This window comes from Lagenorhynchus albirostris, chromosome 7 (genome assembly GCF_949774975.1).
Source record: "Lagenorhynchus albirostris chromosome 7, mLagAlb1.1, whole genome shotgun sequence".
NCBI classification, from domain to species: domain Eukaryota; kingdom Metazoa; phylum Chordata; class Mammalia; order Artiodactyla; family Delphinidae; genus Lagenorhynchus; species Lagenorhynchus albirostris.
In genome coordinates this window covers 36,414,932-36,439,656 of record NC_083101.1, presented here as the reverse complement: position 1 = coordinate 36,439,656, position 24,725 = coordinate 36,414,932, and the positions used below count along the sequence as shown (strand labels likewise).

General features: G+C 43.2%; 1 protein-coding gene, 1 long non-coding RNA gene and 1 pseudogene across 2 annotated transcripts in view; 1 reads left to right on the top strand and 2 right to left on the bottom strand.

Moving 5' to 3' along the window:
- GNE (glucosamine (UDP-N-acetyl)-2-epimerase/N-acetylmannosamine kinase) overlaps positions 1-24,725 on the bottom strand; it is a 103,226-nt gene that overhangs the window by 48,876 nt on the left and 29,625 nt on the right. The window contains exon 3 of the mRNA XM_060154824.1: positions 16,079-16,264. Coding sequence (XP_060010807.1) covers positions 16,079-16,129 — 51 coding nt within the window. The 5' untranslated portion in view covers positions 16,130-16,264. The remainder of the gene's footprint in view (positions 1-16,078; positions 16,265-24,725) is intronic.
- LOC132523083 (pro-neuregulin-1, membrane-bound isoform-like) lies at positions 7,623-9,005 on the bottom strand (annotated as a pseudogene).
- LOC132523524 (uncharacterized) lies at positions 9,014-20,877 on the top strand. The gene is made up of 3 exons (XR_009541552.1): positions 9,014-9,183; positions 20,287-20,368; positions 20,458-20,877. It is a non-coding gene; the product is annotated as an uncharacterized LOC132523524 (long non-coding RNA).

Below are 24,725 nucleotides of genomic sequence, written 5' to 3'. Positions count from 1 at the left end.
TCTTCTCTAAATGTTTGGTAGAATTCAGCTGTGAAAACATCTGGCCCTGGACTTTTGTTTGTTGGAATTTTTTTAAATTGCTGATTCAATTTCATTACTGGTAATTGGTCTGTTCATATTTTCTATTTCTTCCTGATTCAATCTTGGGAGACTGTACACTTCTAGGTTGTCCATTTTATTGGCATATAATTGTTCATAGTAATCTCTTATGATCCTTTGTATTTCTATGGTGTTGATTGTAAATTCTCTGTTTTCATTTCTGATTCTATTGACTTGGGTCCTTTTTTTTTTTTTCTTGATGAAACAGCTAACAGCTTATTGATTTTGTTTCTTTTCAAAGAATGAGCTCTTAGTTTTTATTAATATTTTCTATTGTTTTTTAGTCTGTATTTCATTTATTTCTGCTTAAATCCTTATGATCTCTTTCCTTCTACTAACTTTGGGTGTTGTTTGATCTTTAGTTCATTTAGGTCTAAGTTTAGGTTGTTTATTTGAGATTTTTCTTGTTTCCTGAGGTAAGCTTTTATCAGCATAACCTTCCCTCTTAGAAATGCTTTTGCTGCATCTTGTAGATTTTGGGTCATTGTCTTTTCATTTTTCTCCAGATTTTTTTTTTTATTTCTTCGATTTCTTCAGTGAGCCATTCGTTGATTAGTAGTATTTGTTTAGCCTCCATGTGTTTGTGTTTTTTGTACTTATTTTCTTACAGTTGATTTCTAGTCTCATAGGTTTGTGATCAGAAAGAGGCTTGATATAACTTCAATCTTCTTAAACTTACTGAGACTCGTTTTGTGGCCTAGCATATGATCTACCCTGGAGAACATTCCATGTGCACTTGAAAAGAATATGTATTCTGCAGCTTTTGGATGAAATGTTCTATGTATATCTATTAAGTCCACCTAATCTAATGTGTTGTTTAAGGCCAGTGTTTCCTTATTGATTTTCTCCCTGGAAGAGCTGTCCATTGCTATCTGTGGGTTGTTAAAGTCCCCTATTATTGTTTTACTGTCAATGTCTCCCTTTATGTCTATTAATATTTGCTCTTTGTATTTAAATTCTCCTCTGCTGGGACTTCCCTGTTGGCACAGTGGTTAAGAATCTGCCTGCCAGTGCAGGGGACATGGGTTCAAGCCCTGGTCTGGGAAGATCCCACATGCCACGGAGCAACTAAGCCCATGCGCCACAACTCCTGAGCCTGTGCTCTAGAGCTGGCTAGCCACAACTACTGAGCCCATGTGCCACAACAACTGAAGCCCACGCACCTACAGCCCATGCTCTGCAACAAGAGAAGTCCCCACAATGAGAAGCCTGTGCACAGCAATGAAGAGTAGCCCCCACTCACTGCAACTAGAGAAAGCCCATGTGCAGCAATGAAGACCCAACACAGCCAAAAATAAATAAAATAATAAATAAATAAATTTTAAAATAAGTAAATACATGCTTCTGTGCTGAGTCCATATATATTTCCAATTGTTATGTCTTCTCGTTGGATTGATCTCTTGATCATTATATAATGTCTTTCTTTGTCTCTTGTTACGATATTTGTTTTAAGATCTATTTGGTCTGATATAAACATTGCTACCTCGGCTTTATTTTTGTTTCTATTTGTATAAAATACCTTTTTCCATCCCCTCACTTTCAGTCTGTGTGTGTCTTTAGATCTTAACTGAGTCTTTTGTAGGCAGCATATATGTGGGTCTTGTTTTTGTAGCCGTTCTATGTCTTTGATTGGAGCATTTAGTCCAATTATATTTAAAGTAGTTATTTGCCTTTACTGATGAGCTTTTTCATTTTGTAATTTACATGTTCCTAGTTGTGGCCTTCTCTTTTTTTGCTCAGAGAAGTCCCTTTAACATTTCTTGTAACACTGGTTTGGTGATGCCAAACTCTTTTAACTTTTGCTTGTCTGTAAAACTTTTGATATTTCCATCAAATCTGAATGAGAGTCTTGCTGGGTGGAGTATTCTTGGTTGTAGGTTTTTCCTTTTCATCATTTTAAATATATTGTGTCACTCCCTTCTGGCCTGCAGAGTTTCTGCTGAAAAGCCAGCTGATAGCCTTACAGGAGTTCCTTTGTATGTAACTTGCTGCTTTTCCCTTGCTGCTTTTAATATTTTCTATTTATCTTTAATTTTCACCATTTTAATTACAATGTGTCTTGGTGTGGTTCTCTTTCAGTTGATCATGTTGAGACTCACTGTGCTTCCTGGATCTGGATGTCTTTTTCCCTTTCCCAGGAAGGGATGTTTTCAGCTATTATGTCTTCAAATATTTCTCTGCCCCCTTCTCTCTCTCTTCTCCTTCTGGAACCCCTATTATGTGAATGTTAGTATGCTTGATGTTGTCCCAGAGGTTTCTTAAACTGTCCTCATTTCTTTTTATTATTTTTTTCAGTTCAGTTTCAGTAATTTCAGACAGTAATTACTCTATCTTCCAAATCACTGATCTGTTCCTCTATATTATCTAATCTACTGTTGATTCCTTCTAGTATATTTTTAATTTCAGTTATTGAATTATTCACTTCTGTTTGGTTCTTCTTTATATTTTCTAACTCTTTGTTAAAAACTTCTAACTTCTCTCTCTTTTCATTCATTCTTCTCCCAAGTTCTTCGAGCATCTTTTTTTCCCCCACAGCAACTAACGATATTTATTTAGTACTCATTTTATATTTTCACAGTTCTCAGAACTTTTTCATTTAATCCTCACCAAAAATCCACAGAGAGAGGTTCTGATTTTACACACATTTTCAGATGGGAAAACTGAAACTCAGAGAGGATAAGTTAACTTGGTAGAATCACCCAGCCAGGAAGTGGCTTAACTGGTATTCAGATCTGGGGCCTCTGACTTCAAAACTCAAATTTATTCAGTCTCCTCCTAAGGAAGCATTTCTAAGCTTAGCCAGAGCACACTGAGGGAGGCAGGTATCATCCTGGGCTTAGGAGACCAAGGAAGCTGTAGAGCCAGATCCAGTTAATTAGCACAGCTTCCTCCCCACCTGTGGTTCTGTCAATAGCCACCTCTCCAGGCAACCATTGACCCCTCTGTCCAGCCCCTCCTGCTTTCCTTTATACCTTCCCTGAGACCAGAGGAAGGCCTTACAAGGTGATATGATTTTCTGTGAATAACATTCCCACAAGATAGGAGCCACCTGCAGGATGTTTCAAGGGTCCTACAGGATGAGAGAGACAGAAGGAGGCTCTTCTTTGAGCATCTTTATGATCATTGCCTTGAACTCTCTATCAAGTAGATTCGCTTATCTGCACTTCACTTAGTTCTTCTTTGGAGGTTTTTTCTTTTCCTTTATTTGGAATATATTTCTCTGTTGCCTCATTTTGTCTAATTTCCTGTTTTTATTTCTATGTATTTAGTTGGTTGGTTATGCTTCCCAATCTTGGAGAAGTGACCTTATGCAGGACACGTCCTATGGGGCCTGGCAGCACACTCTCCTGTGGTTACCAGAGCTACTTGCTTTAGGGGTGCCCTCTTATGTGGGCTGCTTGGGACCTTCTGTTGTGGTCGGCTGACTACTGTGGACATGCTGGCAGGTGTTGCTGGTTGTCATTCCAGTTGGTTGTAAGGCTCTGTTTTGTTCAGTCTGGGTCTTGGCATGGCTGACTGCACAGCGAGGGGTGTCCTGGTCCTGGTGCCAGCTCACCAGTGGGCAGGCCCAGGTCATGAGGCAACTGTCTACAGATCCCGCCTGGGGGTCCCAGGGATAGTGCTAGCCCATTGGTGGGTGGAGCTCGGTCCCAGAGTGGCTGAATGCTGGGCTGGGGGTCCCGGAGCTAGTGTTGGCCTACTGATGGGCAGGGCCATGGCCCAGGAGTGTCCTGGGGCTGGTGTGGGACGCTGGTGGGTGGGGCTGCTTCTTGATATGGCTGGCTGAGGGTCCCAGGTGACCCAACGCTGGTGATGGCTCAGTGTTTGGTGGGGCCGGATCCTAACATGGATGGCTGAGGGGCCCAAAGTGTCCTGGAGCTGCTTTTGTCCTCCCATTGGTCAGGGCCAGGACCCAGGGCATCCTGGAGTGATGCTGGCCTGATAATGGGTGGGTGTGGTCTTGACATGGCTGTCAGTGGGTCTGTGTGGTCCTGGGGTTTGGTCAGCCCACTGGTGGGTGGGGTTTGGGCCCAGGGGGGTCCCAGGGCTGATGCCCATCCACTAGTGGGCAAGGCCAGGTCCTGGGGCTACTGCTAGCCCACTAATGGGTGGAGATGGGTCCTGGGGTCTCTGGCTGTGGGGGCCAGGGGTTGCAGATTTGGTGCTGGCCCGCAGGTGGGCAGGGCCAGGGCCCTGGTGCTCCTGGAGTTGGTGTTAGCTTGCTGGTGAATGCACTGGGTCCTGACACAGCTGGCTGGAGGGTCTTGGTGTTCATGGGGCTGGTGTCCCCCCACTGGTGGGTGAGGCCTCTTCCCAAGGCTAGTGTCAGCCCACTGGTGGACCTGGGTCCTGGGGTCTCTGACTGAGGGGCTGGAGGTTCCAGAGCTGGTGTAGGCCCACTAGTTGGGTGGGGCTGGGTCCTGGGCCATCTGGCAGGTGAGGGTGTGTCCTCGGGCAGGGCTGGGGCCTCAGGGGGTCCTTTCTGCTGGTGGGTGAGGTCGTGTCCCTGCCCATCTGGGACACCTGGCCTGGGGCATCCTAGGAGGATGCTGACTGGCTGGTGGGCAGGTAGGTTCCATCACTAATAAGCTAGAGGGAGGATTCCAGTGGTGCTTACCAGTGCCAGTGTCCTCATGGTGGGTTGAACTCCCCAAAATGGCGGCTGCTGGCATCTATGTCCCCAGGGTGAATTTCAGTTGCCTCCTGCCTCTTCAGGAGGCTCTCCAAGGTCAGCAAGTGGGTTTGATCCAGCCTCCTTTCAAATTACTGCTTCTTCCCTGGGTCTTGGAGTGTGTGAGATTTTGTGTGTGCCATTTAAGAGTGGGGTCTCTATTTCCCACGGATCTCTGGGTCTCCCTACACTGGCCTTCAAAGCCAAATGTTCCAGGGGCTTGTCTCCCCAGTGCAGGATCCCTGGGATGGGAAGCCCATTGTGGGGCTTGGACCCCTTGCTTTTGCGGGAGAACTTCTGCAATTGTAATTATCCTCCCATTCCCGTGTCACCTACCTGGTGGGCATGAGTCTTGACTAATTGCATCTCTGTCCCTTCTCCCCTTCTCATTGTGGTTCCTTCTTTGTAACTGTCAGCTCTTAAAAGACCTTTTTTGCTAGTCTTCAGGTTGCTCTCATGGATACTTTGTCTATAAATAGTTGCAATTTTGGTGTGCCTCTGGGAGGAGGTGAGCTCAGGGTCTTTCTGCTCCACCATCTTGGCCACTCCTCAAGTCATTAAGTTTTGTTCATTTGGTTTGATTGCCTTTGGCTTTAATCTGAGGGCTGTACAGGCTGCAAAAAAAGTACTGATGGCTTTGTAGTATAATAAAATCAGATTTTAAAAAAATTAGCAAACAACTTCTTGCAAACAAAGCAAGGAAGTTACCTTGATATTGTTGGCAGATTACTGAAGGTGTATATTCCTATTGGGCCTAATGTATATTTCAGATGATGTGTAAAGGCAGATGTTCGTTTTAAAGACCAAACGAAGCAGCCAAATCTCTGTTTCTTTCTTCTTTCTTCAGTTTTACAGGTCGGTGTTTTTCTCTAGGTTGTGGCTATGTATCTTTCTCATGTTTTCACCCAACATTGGAAAGATGAGCTACTGGCTTTCCAAGTCCTCAGATGTTTCCAAAGCATGCCCATTTTGTTATGGGTGACCCCCATCTCCTCTTGGCAAGTAATTCTATAGAATTACTCCATAAGCAGAATTATAACTTCAAGTATTTAGGGCACAATTAAACTGACAAAGAATCCTAGACGTTGAGAGATCATCTAATCCAACCTTCTCATTAAAGGAAGGGACCTCTTTACAGCATCCCTGACAGATGTTCATCTGGCCACTCTGGGGACATTTCTTCTAACAGGGACTTATCTTGCTCTTTAACTTGGTGATTTAATTATAAAGTACTCTGCCACTCTACAAATTCTCCCTGCATATTAGTGGCCCACTTTTCTGAACACTATGTTCACTCAGTACTCTAAGCCATCTTAAGATGCAGACTCCCATTTTATTGATAGAAAAACTGAGGCACGGAAAGAAAAGTTCCCTAAGGTCAAACAGCTATTAAGCAGAAGAGCCCAGCCCTTGATCCCACATGCTTAGCCTGTATTTCCTCTCTATACTGAACAGAACCCTCACACATTATGACAGAAACCTATCTTCAGGTTGATCTTGATTGTCAATTTTTGGATAAGTTGTTCCACTAGTTAAGAATTCACATAACTGTTCTACTATCCAGCCCACATCTCTCTGAACTGCACATACGGTCTTAGGAAATTTTAAAAGATGTCTTCTTTAAGATGAACATATATGTCTATGACATTCTCCTGATGTACTAGTTTGATAAAGCCTTCAAAAAAGAAAATGAGATCAGTTTGCCACAACTATTTTTAGAAAAATAAACTTATTAAAATATAACAAAGAAACTTGCACATAAGAAGCACGTGTTGAATTTTGAATTTTCATGAAGTGAACACACCTGGATAACTACCACTAAGATAAAGAAAGCATTACCAGTATCCATGGGCTGCCTACCCAAGGGCTGCCTATTCATGACCCATGACAAAACCTGGCACCAAGGCTACGCTTAGTAATAGACACAATGGTAATTAACGAAGCATGTTAAATTAGCTCTCTGAAGCATTTAGACTGTGGAATACAAAGAGGATTGGCCAGTTGGGAAATGAGGGCACATTAAAAACAGAGACACAGATATGTTATGAGAGGTTGAACAGGTGGACCATAGGGTGAGAATCCAGTCTCTGACTTGCCTTGGATCCTGAACAACTCTCTGACTCCAAACTATGTGTATCCTTAAAATAAATCCTCTTTTTCTTAAGGTTCCCTGTTCCTTGTAATCAGAAGATACTAACACCAAAACTGTAAGCCACAAAGAATCCCCAACCTCATAATTTCAATTCCCCACTTGAACCAACTGGTAGTGGCTGCCTGGAGAACCATGGAAAATGAGTCTGAGGCTGAGTTCAATGGAAAAGAGTATTGTGGTGTCTGACATGCGGGCTTTTTTTTTTTTTTTTTTTGGTGGGGGCGGGGGTGTGTGTGGAAGAGAGGCAGGGATGGTGCCATGAACTTGCTATTCCTGTTCTTAGCCCATATGATGAAGAAATCAATAGACGGAAAAAACTGAGTAATTAATCACCATATTAAGCTAGATATTTCAGTTTAATAAATATCCTTCCCTTAGCTGTTCCCCTCACCCCACTCTATATCTCAGCCACAACATTTTTATTTTTTTCTTTTTATTCTGCTTATTTGTTAGAAATAACACATTCTGAACTGAAATGAACTTACCATCATTTCAAGTGTGTACTGGTTACAACTTAGCAAACATCCTTTTCAGGATGGGGTCATTTTATAAAGAAGATGGACTGTCCAGTGGAATGATTTTATTTTATCAATAAAAGTGAGACTTTTAAATGCCTTTATTATCATTGTACTGTATGATATAGACTATCATTTTGTATCACATTATTCAAGATAAATTTCAGAAACATCGGAGCCTCGCACACCTATGAGTATCTCAGAGCCAACTAGGCATGAACAGAGGAAGTAATACAATTGCTTTTGTTAATGTTCTCATGCAACAGGCGGAGGCGGTCAATGTTAGACCTGGTAAAACACATCTAGCTCTAGGTGAAATCTGAGAGAAGATGCAGCAACAAGAAAGCAGCACCGACTGAGCATGCTCCTATGCAGGCAGAGACAGGAAGGGAGTGGACGTACTGTAGAAGCTGGCCATTACGTAGTTTTGGCAGGGATCACCAGTAAACTCATCTGGGCACTTGCACAAGTATCTTGAGGGGTTTGAAAGGTCTTTCACCATGAAGCACCTGCCTAAATTCACACAGAAAGTTTTCTCCTTCTGGCACGCTTGACAAGATGACTTGTCCCAGTGGTAGATGTAGATGTGGATGAAGAAGTATTTGCTCCTTCTGTTGATACTGATATTCTAATGGGAGACTCTGAGGACACACACGTTGTCTCAGTTGAGTCTGAGACATGCCAGTGATGATCTCATTTGAGTCCACAATGGTGATATTGGCAGAGGCACTGTCATTTCCTAATTTGCTGATCACTTTGCACATACATTCTCCAGACTCAGCCAGTGATGATTTGTTAATGCGAAGTTCTCACTTCTCTGGCCTTTTTTGTATCTTGATGTTTTGTGGTTCGTTCTTTGGGTTTAATTCATTCCCATTCTTGAACCATTTGAATTTGAGAGAGGAGTATTCAGAACTGGTCTCTCACCGAAGCACTAGTTTCGAATCTGCTGCAGACTCCGGACTTTTCATCTCTTCCAAACGGGGAGGCAAGGCGCACCGCTTGCACAGCACCCGGCAGACCTCCTTCTTGAGGTTCCGGCCCGTCTCGAGAGGGGGGAAGGATGCTCGGAAGGCGGCCGCTGCTGTTGGCATCGGGCTCCATGAAGAAGATATACCTGCTGTCCTCCTTGAGCCGCCCGCAGGAGGGGAACGCGGGGTGGCCCCAGGCGCCCAGGCGCACGCTGAGCAGCGAGTCCTTCTTCAAGCTCCCGGCTTTCACCGCCCACTCCTGGTGCACCTTCACCAGATAGGGCGCCTCGTCTCCGGCCTCGGCGGCGCTGGGCGCGGGGCCCGTGGGCCAGGAGGGCATGGTCCCGGGCCCACGGCTGGCGGCTGGCGCTCGCCTCCCCGCGCCCCTGCCTCGCCCGCCGCCCCCTTCCTGTCGAGTGCCCCCCTGCTGCCGCTGCGGCGGGTGCGCATTTCCCTCCATCACCACCGCGGCGCGCTGAGCCAGCTCCTGCACCGAACCCACGCTGGGCGGGGACGCCTAGCACACTGAGGGCCCCGCGGGAGCCGCCTCCTCGCCGGCGGCCTCCCCCTGGCGCCACGGCCGCGGTCCACAGCAGCGGCAGCGGCGGGGCCGGGGCGCGGGGCCGGGGCGCGTGACCCAGTGACCGGTCGTCCCAGAGCGGTGCGGGGCGCGTCGCCGTCTCAGGGTGCGAGGTGCGTGCGGGCTCCTGGCTGTCGGTTCGGACTCTCCAGCCACAACATGTTTAACGGCCAGTCTCTTGAGCATATAAAGAGGTAAGACACATCTTACAAACCAGATATGACTGCATAAGCCAGATGTTTTACAGCCTAGCCAAGTCATATGGGCACTTCCCCACAAGAGAGAGAATTGCTCCTGTTACACTGATGAGGCTTCACTACACAGAGGGGAAAGCACTTCTGTTCCTCTTGGGAAAGGCATGTGAGGATTAAGTTTACACTAGCCGAAAATAATTCAGTAACAATCTAAACTGTATGGGTCAACTTCAGGTTTGTAAGAGCATGAGATTGAAAGATATGCTTACAAACGTCCTGATTAAGATACTCATGACAAGAAGAGAAGCCTTTTTGAAATTTGTATTTCGGGATCATATATCACAATTCATATTCCCAATTACTAATCATGTCAGCCAATCAGCTTTTTAGAGCTCCTGTGATGGTGAGACATGCCTGTGCTAGCTCTCCCAATTATAGAAGAAAACTACAAAAAAATTCAATGACTATGTGTTTGTTTCTGTGAAATACTGCCCTTCATTGGACAATTTTTAAATGTATTTTTATGGGCTGTGAAAGAATCACATTTTAAACCAATAAATAATTTTATTTCTTATCTGTCTGCCAGGGAAATAAGGTAAGACAGAGAGAACTAAGTCATCCCTGACTAATAGGGGTTCAGAAAGTTTAACTGGCACAGCTATTCCAGCTGAACTGGTAAAGTGCTAAAAACTAGTTTGCCTTTAACTTTGACTCTGTTATAAAAAGTTGGGTCGGGGCTTCCCTGGTGGCTCAGTGGTTGAGAGTCTGCCTGCCGATGCAGGGGACACAGGTTCGTGCCCCGGTCCGGGAAGATCCCACATGCCGTGGAGTGGCTGGGCCCGTGAAGCCATGGCCGCTGAACCTGCGTGTCCGGAGCCTGTGCTCCGCAACGGGAGAGGCCACAACAGTGAGAGGTCTGCGTACCGCAAAAAAAAAAAAAAAAAAAAAAAAAAAAGTTGGGTCAACAAAATTACATTCTTAAATAACTGCTCATTAAAGAGCTAGGTGGGAAGTACGTTCTTTTGGACTTTATAGGATCTGGCTAAGATTAACTGCACATGATACTAGCAACAAGCCTTTGGAGAAATTTCATGATTGCTCGACAAAGGCTGAGGAACCAGCCAAGGTACTGGTCCAGAACTACTGGAGCTGAGGAATAGCCCACAGTTAGTAGTCAGCATCCAGCTAAGGCTGAAGGCGGGGACCCAAGCGAACATTGCTTTGGAATACTGCAGTGGGCTTCTGCACACCAGTGTGAAGGCTTAAGGCACACCCAAATGCACACGATGAGCACCCATAAATCCTAGGCATGAATATAAGGCTTCAACCTCCCTCTTCTCGTGGCTTTCATGCCCCTACTATGGAATGAATCTAATTCAACCTTTCAGAACATTTCTGGTTTTCTTCCTTACCCTGCTTCCTGTCCCGAAACGTGGGTACTCCCTTGCGATTACACCTCTGCCCCAGTTCTCTACGTGCTTGACCTTTCAGAATGTCATTCACTCTCAGACCTTCCATTCTGACTTGTGTGTAGCTAATTCCTTGGATAATAGATCCAAGATCTATTATCTAGAAAGATCTAGCCTGACCTTTCTTCCTAGTTCTAAGCCCATATCTTCAACTGTCTATTAGCTGTTTCCTCACCTCCAACTCAATACATAAAATTTAGTTTGGTTCTTTTACCTCTTGACTTCCCCATTTCTTTTAATGGTACCAACTTGGCACTTTCATTCAGACTAAAAACCATGGAGTCATATTTTAATCTTCTCTCTCTGACTTTTAACATCCAAATTCTCAAATTCTTCAAGATTTGTTTTTTCTTGTTGCATCTACTCTTCCCTTCTCATTCCCACCATCACCACCTTAGTTCAGATCTTCATCTTATTTCCTTAATTCTAAGATGCCTACATTTTTGTAATTTTACATACTTAAAAATAAAGATTTGTTTTATAATCAGTGTATACGTTTAATGTGAGTTTTTTATTACAAAAATCTATCATGTTGGGCTTCCCTCGTGGCGCAGTGGTTGAGAATCTGCCTGCTAATGCAGGGGACACGGGTTCGAGCCCTGATCTGGGAGGATCCCACATGCTGCGGAGCAACTAGGCCCATGAGCCACAACTACTGAGCCTGCGCGTCTGGAGCCTGTGCTCCGCAACAAAAGAGGCCGCGATAGTGAGAGGCCTGCGCACCGCGATGAAGAGTGAACCCAGCTTGCCACAACTAGAGAAAGCCCTCGCACAGAAACGAAGACCCACAGCAAAAATAAATTAATTAATTAATAAACTCCTACCCCCAACATCTTCAAAAAAAAAATCTATCATGTCAATAGTCTTAGAATCAAAATCTATGGCATCTCAGACCCAGATAACTGCTTCTACTTGTTCTTCTGGCCTGCATTCCCTTGCTTTTCTAATCTGTCCTGCACACTATTGCCTGATTAATCTCCTTAAAAGACTGCATTCATTGTGTCCAGTGGTTAAGACTCCACGCTTCCGCTGCAGGGGCACGGGTTCATCCCTGGTGGAGAACCTAGATCCCGCATGACGTGCGACGCAGCAAAAACAAAAACAAGAACAAACAACTTCAGTGGTTCCCATTCCCTGATAGGTAAAGTATGCAAGTATGCCTAGGGGATCAAGCTGGGCATCGAAGGGACACCACAATCACACCCTGATGTCTTCCTGTCCTTACCAACATTATTCCCCTACCCAGATCTTTCTGCCGTGAACACATCCTCCTCTGTCTCTGTTTGTGTCATTCCCCACAATTAGAAGGCTATTCCTCCTGCTACGTACACCCTACTCAGGCTTCAAGTCCTATGTCTGTTGTGAAACGTTATCTGAACACCCCATCCCGAAGTAATCTCTTCCTCCTCTAAATTCCTGTAGGACTTGTCTTGACTACTTATTTCACACTTATTATTAATTATCTGGTATCTTTGAATGTCTGTATATGTTTATGAGTGTAAAGCAATGAATCCAATGTTTTATAATGAATGGGAAAAAATCAATCACATTAGTTCACATTCTATATGTCTTATTTCTCTCATCAGATCATAAATTCCTTGCAGTTAGCTCTATTAGGTATACTTGTCTCCCTTGAATTGTGATTTATTTAAGAAATATAGGGCTTCCCTGGTGGCGCAGTGGTTGAGAGTCCGCCTGCCGATGCAGGGGACACGGGTTCGTGCCCCAGTCCGGGAGGATCCCACATGCTGCGGAGCGGCTGGGCCCGTGAGCCATGGCCGCTGAGCCTGTGCGTCCGGAGCCTGTGCACCGCAACGGGAGAGGCCACGACAGTGCGAGGCCCGGGTACCGCAAAAAAAAAAAAAAAAGAAAAAAGAAATATAGTCTACTAAGCACTGAGTTCAATGGGGGGATCACACCTCTCATCAAGAGGCACCGCTACCCCTATTCTTTTCTCTATGGCTGGTCCAAATCACTTATATTCAACTTCTCCCGTCTGCCCTCCTCCAGCACCCAAGCTTATGATCGTAGTAGCACAAGACTTGCTCAGGCTTTAGAGTGAATCAAGCGTCAAGGAGCGGGTGGGTTGAAGAACAAGGAGAAACTTCACGGTGTTCTAAGACAGATGTGTGGAGGCAGAAGGTCACTGCGATACAGCGAAGGTGAGGGGGCAAGGCCAGGTTGGCAGGGGCCTCGCATGATGTCATGCTAAGGAGGTCAGACCTTCTTTCTCCTCACTGGAATTGGGAGATTTTTTTAACCAGTGGAGGGACGTGAGCAGATTTGCTTTCTTAGAGTTGTGGAGGTGGACTGGGAAGAGGAGGAGAGACTAGAAGAAGGTAGGCCAGTTAGGAATCCTATTTCAGGACCTGGATACAGTGGCAGCTGTGGTGGTGGGAATGAAAAGCAAGAAGATGGAATCAAAAGAAGGTGGAGAAAGAATGGACAGAACTTGATGACAAAGATGAGACCGGAGGGATGACGATGGAAGAGAATGAGTGACAGAGGTTTCCACTTCAGTCTACAGCATGGCTCCAGTGCTATTCCCTGAAATAGAGGAGAAGCAGGTTGGGGAGGGGCTGGAGTAGGTGAGAAGACAGTGAGACCTGATTTGCATATGTTGAATTTGTAGCCTCTAAAGGACATTTGCATGAGATTGGGGACATGGGGATATGGGTTGGAGAGACGGACTTGTGATAGGCACAACTCACTCAATAAAATGTGTATCTGTCTTGAAATACCCTGCTCACTCTTAGCCCGAGGCATCCAACTACATTTCTTGTCCTACCTGTTTCACCAGATTTTTATAATGTTCCTGGCTCCCAGTTTGTTATACTTTTACTCTTGGCCAGTTCAGAACTCTTTTTATAATATTTTACGTATAGTAGTTATCTAAGTCTTAGACAATCAGACTCTTAGACATCACTTAATTTAATTTCATAGAGAGTGAAGTTCTGTGGAAGCTCAGGGACTTCAGTTTACTGCACTTTATGTTAAACATTCCATGGTGTTTCCTGGCCATGTTCCCCCTTTTCCAGCTCACTTCATCCAACTGCTCATGCACATAATCTTTTCTGCCCTCCAGCTTCTATGCTCTCAACCCCTTCTTTACACTTTTGGCCACTGCTTTATTCTTAAAACTTTCTTTTTTTTTTTAATTAATTAATTTATTTTTGGCTGCGTTGGGTCTTCATTGCCATGCGCAGGCTTTCTCTAGTTGCAGTGAGCGGGGGGCTACTCTGCTGCGGTGCGCGGGCTTCTCATTGCGGTGGCTTCTCTTGTTGCAGAGCACGGGCTCTAGGTGTGCAGGCTTCAGTAGTTGTGGCGCATGGGCTTAGCTGCTCCGCGGCATGTGGGATCTTCCCAGACCAGGGCTCGAACCCGTGTCCCCTGCATTGGCAGGAGGATTCTTAACCACTGCGCCACCAGGGAAGCCCAAAACTTTCTTTTTCCCGGGCTTCATGACATCTCCCAATTTCCCGCCTACCTCCAACCTCTCTGGCTGCTATACTTCCCCAAATGCCCACTTAAAAGTTAATGTTTCCTAGGATTCCCTATTAAGCCTTCCCTTCGTCTCATTTTAGTACACACTTAGTGTGACCTCATCCACTTGCATGGCTTAACAAACAACCACTAATATTATTTCTAAATCTGAATGTCTAGCCCAGTCTTCTCAGTCCAAACCCAAATATCCAGCTCTTTTTAGGACACCTTTATTCGGATGTGTTCCACAGACATTTCAAATCAACTTGCCACAGTGAATTTTCCTCTTCTTCCTCTTCTGTATCGGTGATGGTATTGTCACCCTCCCAGTAACCTGTGAGCCATCCCTGACTTCTCCTCCTTTCTCTTTCAAACTCAGTCTGCCAGGAAATCTGCCTATTTTACGTTTTAAATGAGCATTTTCCTAGATGAGAACACAGTGTGGTTGAAGATAACAAAAAGGGAGTGAGACTAGCCTCGTGGGAGAAGTTTTGTTGAGAAACATTGGGGAAAATGGTTGGATTATTAAGTGGGAGAGTACCTTGGAAGGTAACATTAAGGCCGCACAGAATATTTCAGAGTTGATGTGGTTGGAGAACCACCAAATATTAGGCAGATGGATGAAATGGTAATTTCAAGGTGCATTTTTTAAAAAGTCAGTCACTTGAAAAAAGGGAGTCAGAGCAACTATTACCTTTGTAACTAGGAGACAACCATTTCTTACACTTCATTGACGACATGAGGAAAAAAACCCAAAGAAGTTACAACTAGAAGCTCAGAAAATCTGACCCTGAATTTAAATGAAGTACAAGTGCTACTAAAAAATAAAAATAATAAGTTCTCTTTGAAGAAGACAAATTGAAATTACTCATTAGTGATATAACTAGAAGTAGACTGTGTTGAAAATAAGTGCAAGAATGACATCATTTGATTGAAAAGTGCTTATAAGCCAATTCCTTAACTGTAAATAATTTTAAAATCGAATACATATAGACATCTTTTAAAAAAATCACCAGGCTTCCTTGATGGCGCAGTGGTTAAGAATCCACCTGCCAGTGCAGGGGACACGGGTTCGAGCCCTGGTCCAGGAAGATCCCACATGCCGCGGAGCAACTAAGCCCGTGCACCACAACTCCTGAGCCTGCGCTCTAGAGCTGGCGAGCCACATCTACTGAGCCTACATGCCACAATTACTGAAGCCTGTGTGCCTAGAGCCCGAGCTCAGCAACAAGAGAAGCCACCGCAATGAGAAGCCTGCGCACTGCAACGAAGAGTAGCCCCCGCTCACCGCAACTAGAGAAAGTCCATGCGCAGCAACGAAGACCCAATGCAGCCAAAAATAAATACATAAAATAAATAAATTTTTAAAAACTCACCAAATTGAAATGTAATGATGATTTCCTAAAACATCTGGATTTCCATATGCCTCAATAAAAATTTTAGGCTAAATAAACTCTGTTATAATATAATACACTATATGACATATTTATATATTGATAAACATGGTAATTTCCAGTTAATTTGGCTTAGATACTAATTAACTCAAAATAAATGCACTCCCCTCACCAATGTAGTAAGTCAATAGATAAATAGCTGGGAGAAAAAGTACTCCAAGCCAGGCAGCTCTGTATGTTTCAGAAGCAAAGGAAAAAATAAAAACAGTCACAGTAAACACTGCATTTCTGGAAATAAACTACATTTATGAAGCAGAAGATTCAAAAAGTAAAAGCTAACCCTCTTTATGTGGTGAAAGCATCACTGAGAAACAAATAGCACCCAGAGAGTGACTACCAGTAGTTAGCAGTAAAAAAAATGACATTAGAAAAAAATGGCAGATGTGACAGATTTAAAACCAAAGCTTTCCTCTTACTCCTTGTCATTTTCTCCTTTTTTCCTGATTGCAATTTCAGTGATAAAGGTCTATTGATTGCTAAGTTACTTACATGAGGGCCTGGAAAGCACAACACTCGGTGAGGATACACATTGATTTCCATCCTGTGGCACAAGCTCCGTACCTCGTGTTGTTTGAATCAATGAGGAGGGCAGCTATTTGTTCTCTTGGTTTAATTGCCACAGAGCAGTGATAAATAGGCATCTGATTTCCAGACTAAATCTTCAGCCCCGGCTCTCTGAAAAGGAAGAAAAAAAAAAGATGACTCTAAACTCTTCCTGTATTTCTGGACAGTAGCTTGAAAGTAGGACAGTCAGTGTCTGAGTGCTACTTTCTAGTCTTTGATACACAATTCTACCTGATAATTTTATTTTCCACCAGAAAAATTATTTTCTTCTGAGTTTCTTGAAGGTAGAAACAAAAATCTACAATCAAAATCTCAATAGTCCTTTTCACATTGTTTTCACACAGGTTCATTTAAAACATTTATTGATATGCTACTTAGAGGAAAGAACTAAAAGAGATTAAACTAGAGGATTTAAGGTTCTTTAATAGTCACAGGCCTCAACATACTTAGAACCCTTAGTTTCTTGAGATTGAAGGAAAAATCAATATTGTTGCACTTTATCTAAGCTACATTAGGATAGAAAATTGTTGCTACATTTTATAAAGGAGGAACCTTATACTTTTGGTGCTCAGGGACCCCACAGCCAGATTGGTGGCAAGGGATATAGGCTGATAATCTGCTTATTTTGATTTCATTGATATATGTTCATTTGAACACATCACCATCCTAGCCTTTTCTACCACATAACGTTACATTCTACTTAAGGAAAGCTAAAATTAAAAGTGATCCATTTTCTACTGTATAGCACAGGGAACTCTGCTCAATATTATGTAACAACCTAAATGGGAAAAGAATTTGAAAAAGAATAGATACATGTAATGTGTATAACTGAATCACTTTGCTGTATACCTGAAACTGTCACAACATTGTTAATCAAGTATACCCCAATATAAAAAAAAAGTTAAAAAAAAAAGAGTAATCCATTTTTGGGAATTCCCTGGTGGTCCAGTTGTTAGGACTCGGTGCTTTCACTGCGGGGGCCGGGGTTCAATCCCTGATGGGGGAACTTAGATCCCACAAGCCTCTTGGACAAAAAAAAAAAAAAAAAGTTACCCATTTTTAGGAAGAGAACATGCTATACTGCCGTTTTTAAAAACTAATGAACAGAATGGGGAGCATATAGCCTAGCACAGGCTGGCACAAACCAAAATATGAAATTGACTTAAAGAATCCTAAATAAAATATTAGTAAATAAAATCTAACTATGTATGAAAAGAATAATACCTAAATGACCAAATAATGTTTGTCTCTGGACTGTGAGGATGATCCAGCTTTAGAAGTCTTTTGATATAATATGTTATATTAACAAAAAAGAAAAACTAAATAAATTAGACTTTGAAAAAGTTTGCTTCACCCATTTCTAATTGAAAAAAAAAACAAGACAAAAGCTCTTTTTCTCATGTAGGATATCTGGAAACTTCCTTAACTCATTAAAGTACAACTACCAAAATCTGTAGCAAGCCTCACATGTGATGGTGAAACAAAAACCTCTCATGCTATTGCCACCACTATTCACATTGCATTGAAGGTTGTAACAAGTGCAACAAGAAAAATATGACATATAAATATTGGAAAGTAAGAATTAAAGCTATTATTATTTGTAGATTATGTGGTTGTCTACCTAGCTATCCCAAGAGGATCAAATAAAATAACTATTATAATGAATGAGAGGTTACTGAGGTGACTAGATAAAAAATCCCTAGTAATAATGAATAAGAAAATGTAACTGGAAAAAGAAATCCCATTCACAAGAACCACAAAGACAGCTGAGTACTTGGAACTAACCTAATAAAAATTGTGCAAGACTTATATGAGGAAAACTTACTGGAAGAATGTTGATTCTTCCCCAATAATCTACACATTCAGTGGGGAGCCCAATGAAAATTTTCACAAGATTTTTAATTGAACATGAAAAGCTGCTTATCAAGTTCTTCTAGAATAGAAAATAAACAAAAATAACCAAAAAACAGAAATTGAGGGAAAAAATGAGGTGGAGAATTTGCCCTACCAGATATGAAAACAATCTATAAAACTACAGTAATTAAAACAATGGAGTGTCAGAGAACAAATAAACATATGGATTAATGAAAGAGAATAGAGTCCAGAAATTGACCCATGTATTCAAAGGAATTTAGCGTATGATAAAGGTGGAATTTCCAAACAGTGGGAAAATGAAAGATTACTCTAAAAATAGTACTAGGACAGTGGGAGCCATAAGGAAAAAAAAAAATAAAGTGAATCACTTCCTCATCCCATACTCAGAAAAAAATCCAGATTGACTCAAGATCTGCATTTACAAAAGTATAGAAGAAAACACCAGACAATACGTTTATAATCATGGGGTGGGAAAGACTCAGTCATCAAGAAAAACCAGACAAATTTTATTAAACAGAAATTTAAAACTCCTCAGAGCAAAAGACTGGGAAAAATATTGGCAACATATACCACAGACAAATGCTTAATAACTGTAATATATATCTAGAATTCCTACAGAGATGTGACAAAACATAAGCAAGCTAATGGAGAAAAAAGGCAGGGGAGAAAAACATAATTCTTAGAAGAAGAAATAGAAATATTTCTATAAATATTTGAAAAGATGCTCAACCTCACTAGCACTTAGGGAAATATACATGAAAACAAACAAAGAGGAATTATTTTTTGTCCATCAAATCTTACAAAGCTAAAAGGACTGATAATGTATAATAATGGTGATGGTGTTGGGGAAGAAAACTCTCATACTCTGTTGATGAGAGTATAAATGGTTGGAGGAACAATTTGGCAACATCTATCAGAATTTGTAATGTACATACTCTGACTCACTTCCACTTCAAGTCATCTATCATACATGTATACCTGCTAACGTGTACAAAGATATATGTACAATTACGATCATTGCACCTTTAAAAAATTGGAGATAACCTAAATAACTCTCACTAGGAGACTGGTTAAATAAATATAGAATATCCATACTGTAAAATACCATGTACTTGTTAAAAGGACTACCTAAGTATTCCTTTGTATCAGTATGGAATGTATCAGTATGGAATACTTCCTAAGGCATATTACTAAATGAAAAAGCAGCATCAAAACTATATGAATGGGCTTCCCTGGTGGCGCAGTGGTTGAGAGTCCGCCTGCCGATGCAGGGGACACGGGTTCGTGACCCGGTCCGGGAAGATCCCACATGCCGCGGAGCGGCTGGGCCCGTGAGCCATGGCCGCTGAGCCTGCGCGTCTGGAGCCTGTGCTCCGCAACGGGAGAGGCCACAACAGTGAGAGGCCCGCGTACCGCAAAAAAAAAAAAAAAAAAAAAAAAAAAAACGATGTGAAGGGACTTCCCTGGTGGTCCAGTGGTAAAGAACCCACCTTGCAATGCAGGAGACGTGGGTTCGATCCCTGGTCAGTGAACTAAGATCCCACATGCCGCAGGGCAACTAAGCCCAAGTGCCACAAATACTGAGCCCACGCCTCAACTACAGAGCCCGCGTGCTGCAAACTACAGAGCCCACACGCCCTGGAGCCTGTGCACCACAACTACAGAGCCCACGCACCCTGGAGCCTGTGCACCACAACTAGAGAAGAGAAAACATGCCCCACAACTAGAGAGAAGCCTGCGCACCACAACGAAGAGCCCGCACGCCACAACGAAAGATCCCGCATGCCTCAACAAAGATCCCGTGTGCCACAGCCAAGACCCGATGAAGCCAAAAATAAATAAATTAAATAAATAAATAATAAATAAATCTTTTAAAAAGCTATATGAAGTGTGATCCCACGTATGTAAAAAATTATCTAATCTATATTCTATGCATTTTATAGACAAGTATGGATATGTAACTAACCATATTGTAGTCATTAAACCATATGTTTTATTCCTAAAGCAATTCAACATTCAAAAAAGCACAATTCAAACAGGATTTCCAATCTTCATTTATGCCTCTTAAAAACTTAGAGAATTCAGATATATAGTCTTTACTATTTTAACTATTTTACTATTATGACACCCTTTAGTATTCTCTCTATTCTTTGCTTTTCCATATAAATTTTAGGGATCAACTTGCCAAGTTCCATGAGAAACTCCATTTGGGATTTTTATTGGTTTAATTAATTTTTAAAATTTCTCTGTCCCTGTAGACTGAAAACTGCTTGATGACAAGAGACCACGCCTGTCTTGTTCTTACTGTGTTCACAGCACCTAGCCAGTGCCTAGAGGATAGTAAGTACTCAATAAACTCATTCTAGAATGGTTGGATGAATGAATAAATGACCTACAATAGCATAATGATAGTATAAAATGTTTTATAGGCGTTAAAATTTTATTTTGGGGCTTCCCACCACTGGTGGCGCAGTGGTTAAGAATCCTCCTGCCAATGCAGGCGACACGGGTTCGAGCCCTGGTCCGGGAAAATCCCACATGCCACGGAGCAACTAAGACCGTGAACCACAACTACTGAGCCTGTGCTCTAGAGCCTGTGAGCCACAACTACTGAGACCACGTGCCCCAACTACTGAAGCCCACGCACCTAGAGCCAGTGCTCTGCAACAAGACAAGCCACCATAATGAGAAGCCCACGCGCCACAACGAAGAGTAGCCCCCGCTCGCCACAGCTAGAGAAAGCCCGCGTGCAGCAACGAAGACCCAAGGCAGCCAAAAATTTAAAAAATTAAAAATTTTTAAAAACAGAAGGTATGCGCATGCATTGTTTTAAAAAATTTTATTTTCAAACTATAGTAAATTATGGGAAAATGTTCACAATGTATTAAGTGAAAAAAGTAGGCTTCAAAAATTTTTAAATAAAATGATCCTAATATTGTAAAAAAAAATCTGTTTATATATACTATATATAAAGTTTATGTATGTATTAAAAAAACTAAGAAGGAAATAGAAAATAACAGTGGTTGCCTGGGTGGTAAAATTGCAGATTGTAATTTTCTTATTTATACTTTTCTAAATTTTCTATAATTAGCATACAGTACTTTTAGAATAGAATAATAGACATAATTTTAAATGATTAACAAAAGAAAATATCACAATATTTAAAGTTTCTGGGATAGTATGAGAGGGAAGTGCTAATTTGATAAGTTCAGGTGATTAGGTTGAGTTACTATATTCTAGTTAAGGCTGGAGTTTTGTTAGTGGACCAAAGGAAAATTTTAAACTTTTTTTTTTCACTTGGAGTAGAACACATATACAAAAAAGGGGCACAAATCATAAGGTGTACAGCTCATGAATCGTTACAAGGTGAACACACCGTGTAACCATTGCCCAGGTGAAAATGGACTGTTAGCAGCATCCCGAAGCCCCCTTCCAAGCACTGCTTCCTCCCACCTCCATAGAAGCTGCTCACTGTGTTTTGCAGGACCTCCAGGCTCAGGTTGCCAGGCAAATTCAGGGAGGTCCACTGGGGAAGCAGGTAGAAATACCTCTGGGCGAGGGGAAGAACCTTACCACCACCCCAGCCTCCCTCCCAAACTGGGAGCCCCTGGCCACTGCCAAAGTGTGATACCAAGATTTTCGAAAGGTAGAATGCAACACACCTAAAATAAAAATTTTAAATGCCTCCAGACTCACTCTCTCCTGTCTTCCTCCACTGCATCTGCCATTGTGACCCCAGGGATGGGGAGAGGTCAAATGCCACCACAGCAAGGAGATGAGGCAGGGGAAATTCATGCGAGAGAGGAAAAGTCCACTTCTTGCAGCCCCATTGGATGGCGGGAGGAAGGTGGGAGTGGGGTGGGGAGACAGTGATCAGGGGAGCCTGACTTGTATTCCCCCTCTCTAGGCTGAAATCTGGAGTGTGCTCTGGGGTGTTGACAGGTTAAAAGGGATGACAAAAATAGAGGAGATTTGACCCAACTTGCCATTTGGGACCTGGGATGCCTTAGTCTGTTTGAGCTGCTGTAACAAACTACCAGAGCACTACCATAACACATAGTGGTTTATAAACAACAGAAATTTATTTCTCACAGTTCTGGAGGCTGAATGTCCAAGATCAGGGTGGCAGCGTGCTGAAGATCTGATGAGGGCTCTCTTTCGAGGTGCAGACTATGGACATCTCCACTTCCTGTGGTACCTTCACGTGGTGGAGAGCAGAGGGAAAGCCAGTGCTCCGCTCACTGTTTTTTTTTTTTTTTTTTGGCTGTATTGGGTCTTCGTTGTTGCTCTCAGGCTTTCTCTAGTTGTGGCGAGCAGGGGCTGCTCTTTGTTGCGGTGCACGGGCATCTCACTGTGGTGGCTTCTCTTGTTGCAGAGCACAGGCTCTATATGCGTGGGCTTCAGTAGTTGCAGCACGGGGGCTCAGCAGTTGTGACACTTGGGCCCTAGAGTGTGCGGGCTTCAGTAGTTGCAGCACGTGGGCTCAGTAGTTGCGGCACACGAGCTCCAGTAATTGTGCACGGGCTCAGTTGTGGCTCGCGGGCTCTAGAGCGCAGGCTCAGTAGTTGTGGCGCACGGGTTTTGTTGCTCCACAGCATGTAGGATCTTCCCGGACCAGGGATTGAACCTGTGTCCCCTGCATTGGCAGGCGGATTCTCAACCACTGCGCCAGCAGGGAAGTCCTCCCCTCACTGTTATAGGGGCACTAGTTCCATTCATGAGGGGCTCCACTCTCACGGTCTCAGCCAATCCTAGTTATGTCCTGAAGGTCCCACTTCGAATACATCATATTTGGGGGGGGGGTTTCCAACATATGAATTTGGGGGGGACACAAACGTTTAGTTCATAACATTGCCTCTCAGTATGGGGCCCCTTCACCAGGCCCCATCAACATGGGGTGGCTGCAGGAGTGAAGTAAACAGTATAAGGTTAGGCAGAGGGAGGCTTGGGCTGAATTTCCCAGATATTCTCCATCTTCTCCTGGATGGCAGTCATTCTCAAGGGAGGCAATTCCATACACAAAAGGGGTGTATTCCAAAATGTGTACGGGGGCAGGTAATCTTTAGCCGTCACAATGAAGAACAGGTGCTTTTGGTTTCACTGGGTAAAAAGAACTTTCTTGCAATGCCAGAAACTGTCCTGCACACTAAAAAATTCTGCCCCAAATGGCAGGAATATTTCCACTGAGAAATTCTGCTAAAGTATTATGCCCACTCTCCTTTCACCATATGTAGAAAGCTTAAGGAATTTGCAGTTCCATAAAAAATAATAGACTTGTCTTCTGCAGTTTGGTTGGGAAGTTCAAGAGGGTTAGGCATCATGGATCTCCCTCCAGGCACAAAAATTCCTAGTTAATCATTATATATTTACAGACTATGAAGCAAGCCATGGTCTGAACTTGTAGCAGTGTTGCAATTAGAGAAATCAGCTGGGGCCACCAAAGAGTAATTTTTAAATAACTCAAAATTTTTCTTACAATTTTTCTTACATTTCCCAAATATGATGAAGGGTATACATAACCCTCAGCAGCATTTTTTTTGTTAACTGTCCACTCTTCATTCCCATCCATTTCCTCACATCCAGTTTGCTTTTCCTCACTTAACTAAAAACTCTATTTTAAAAAGCACTCTCCCTCCTTTTCTAGTCTCTGTCACTAAAGCTCAGCTCTGAGGGCTGACTCGGAGAATGTTCTGGGTATCTGGGGGCCGGACGGCTCAGCCATGAGTAGAGTCCCTGTGCAGGGCACCCAGGCGACAGCTGCCCATTGGTTGCTCATAGTTGTCAAGCACACAGCAGGCCGAAGATGGGGCCTGACCAGATGAAGAGTAAAGATACAACAAGCCACTTTTATGGTGCCAACTCCCTTGGTCCTTGTCACACACACCAAACAGGACAACACAGAGACGAAAAGGGCCCGTTGACTGCAGTGTGAGATGTGGGACACCCCACTGCTGTGGAGCCTATTCTAGGCTACAGCAAGGAGTTTCACATTCTGCAGCCCTATTTTGAGGGGACTGGGGCAGGAAGCCCCTTCCTCCTCAGAACCTGGAAGGCCTAAGAAATCATGCCATGATATCCTCCCGGGGAAGGTAGGGAGGTAGGTGGGAGACGGGTTACAAGTCTCCCATTCTCTCACGTTAAGGTGTCTTTTAAACAGAAACACACACCAAACAAGGTTATATATTGACCAGTGGACAAAAATGTTGTGACCAGGGGCTCACAGGAACCTAAGTTTATGTTTCTCTTAGGGGTGATAAACAGTTCGGTATTCACTAACTCGCTGTTTCACAGCTGTATAGACCCTACGTACTGCAAAAAAATGAGAATAGGCTGTATTATGATGAACACAGCAGTATGTTTGGGCTTCACACACAGCCCATCTCAGGGACCCCTCCTCCCTTCCCGGCGGACCCCAGACCACACTTTGAGAACCGCTGCTCCAGTGCACGACAGTTCAACAGGCTGGCACTGGGAGTACACTGTAAACTCCATTAGGGTCACCACAGCTATTTTGTTCATCTTTGTATTTCCAGAATCTTGCATAGTGCCAAGCACATAGTAGGCACTCAATATGTGAATTAAATTAAAATGGGTTGGGATGAGGTATTTATGAGAAGGCTGAAGAAACCTGAGAAAGGCAGAATGGTCTCTTTGGTGCTGAAGGTCAGCTCAGTCTTTTTTTTTTTTTTTGCGGTAC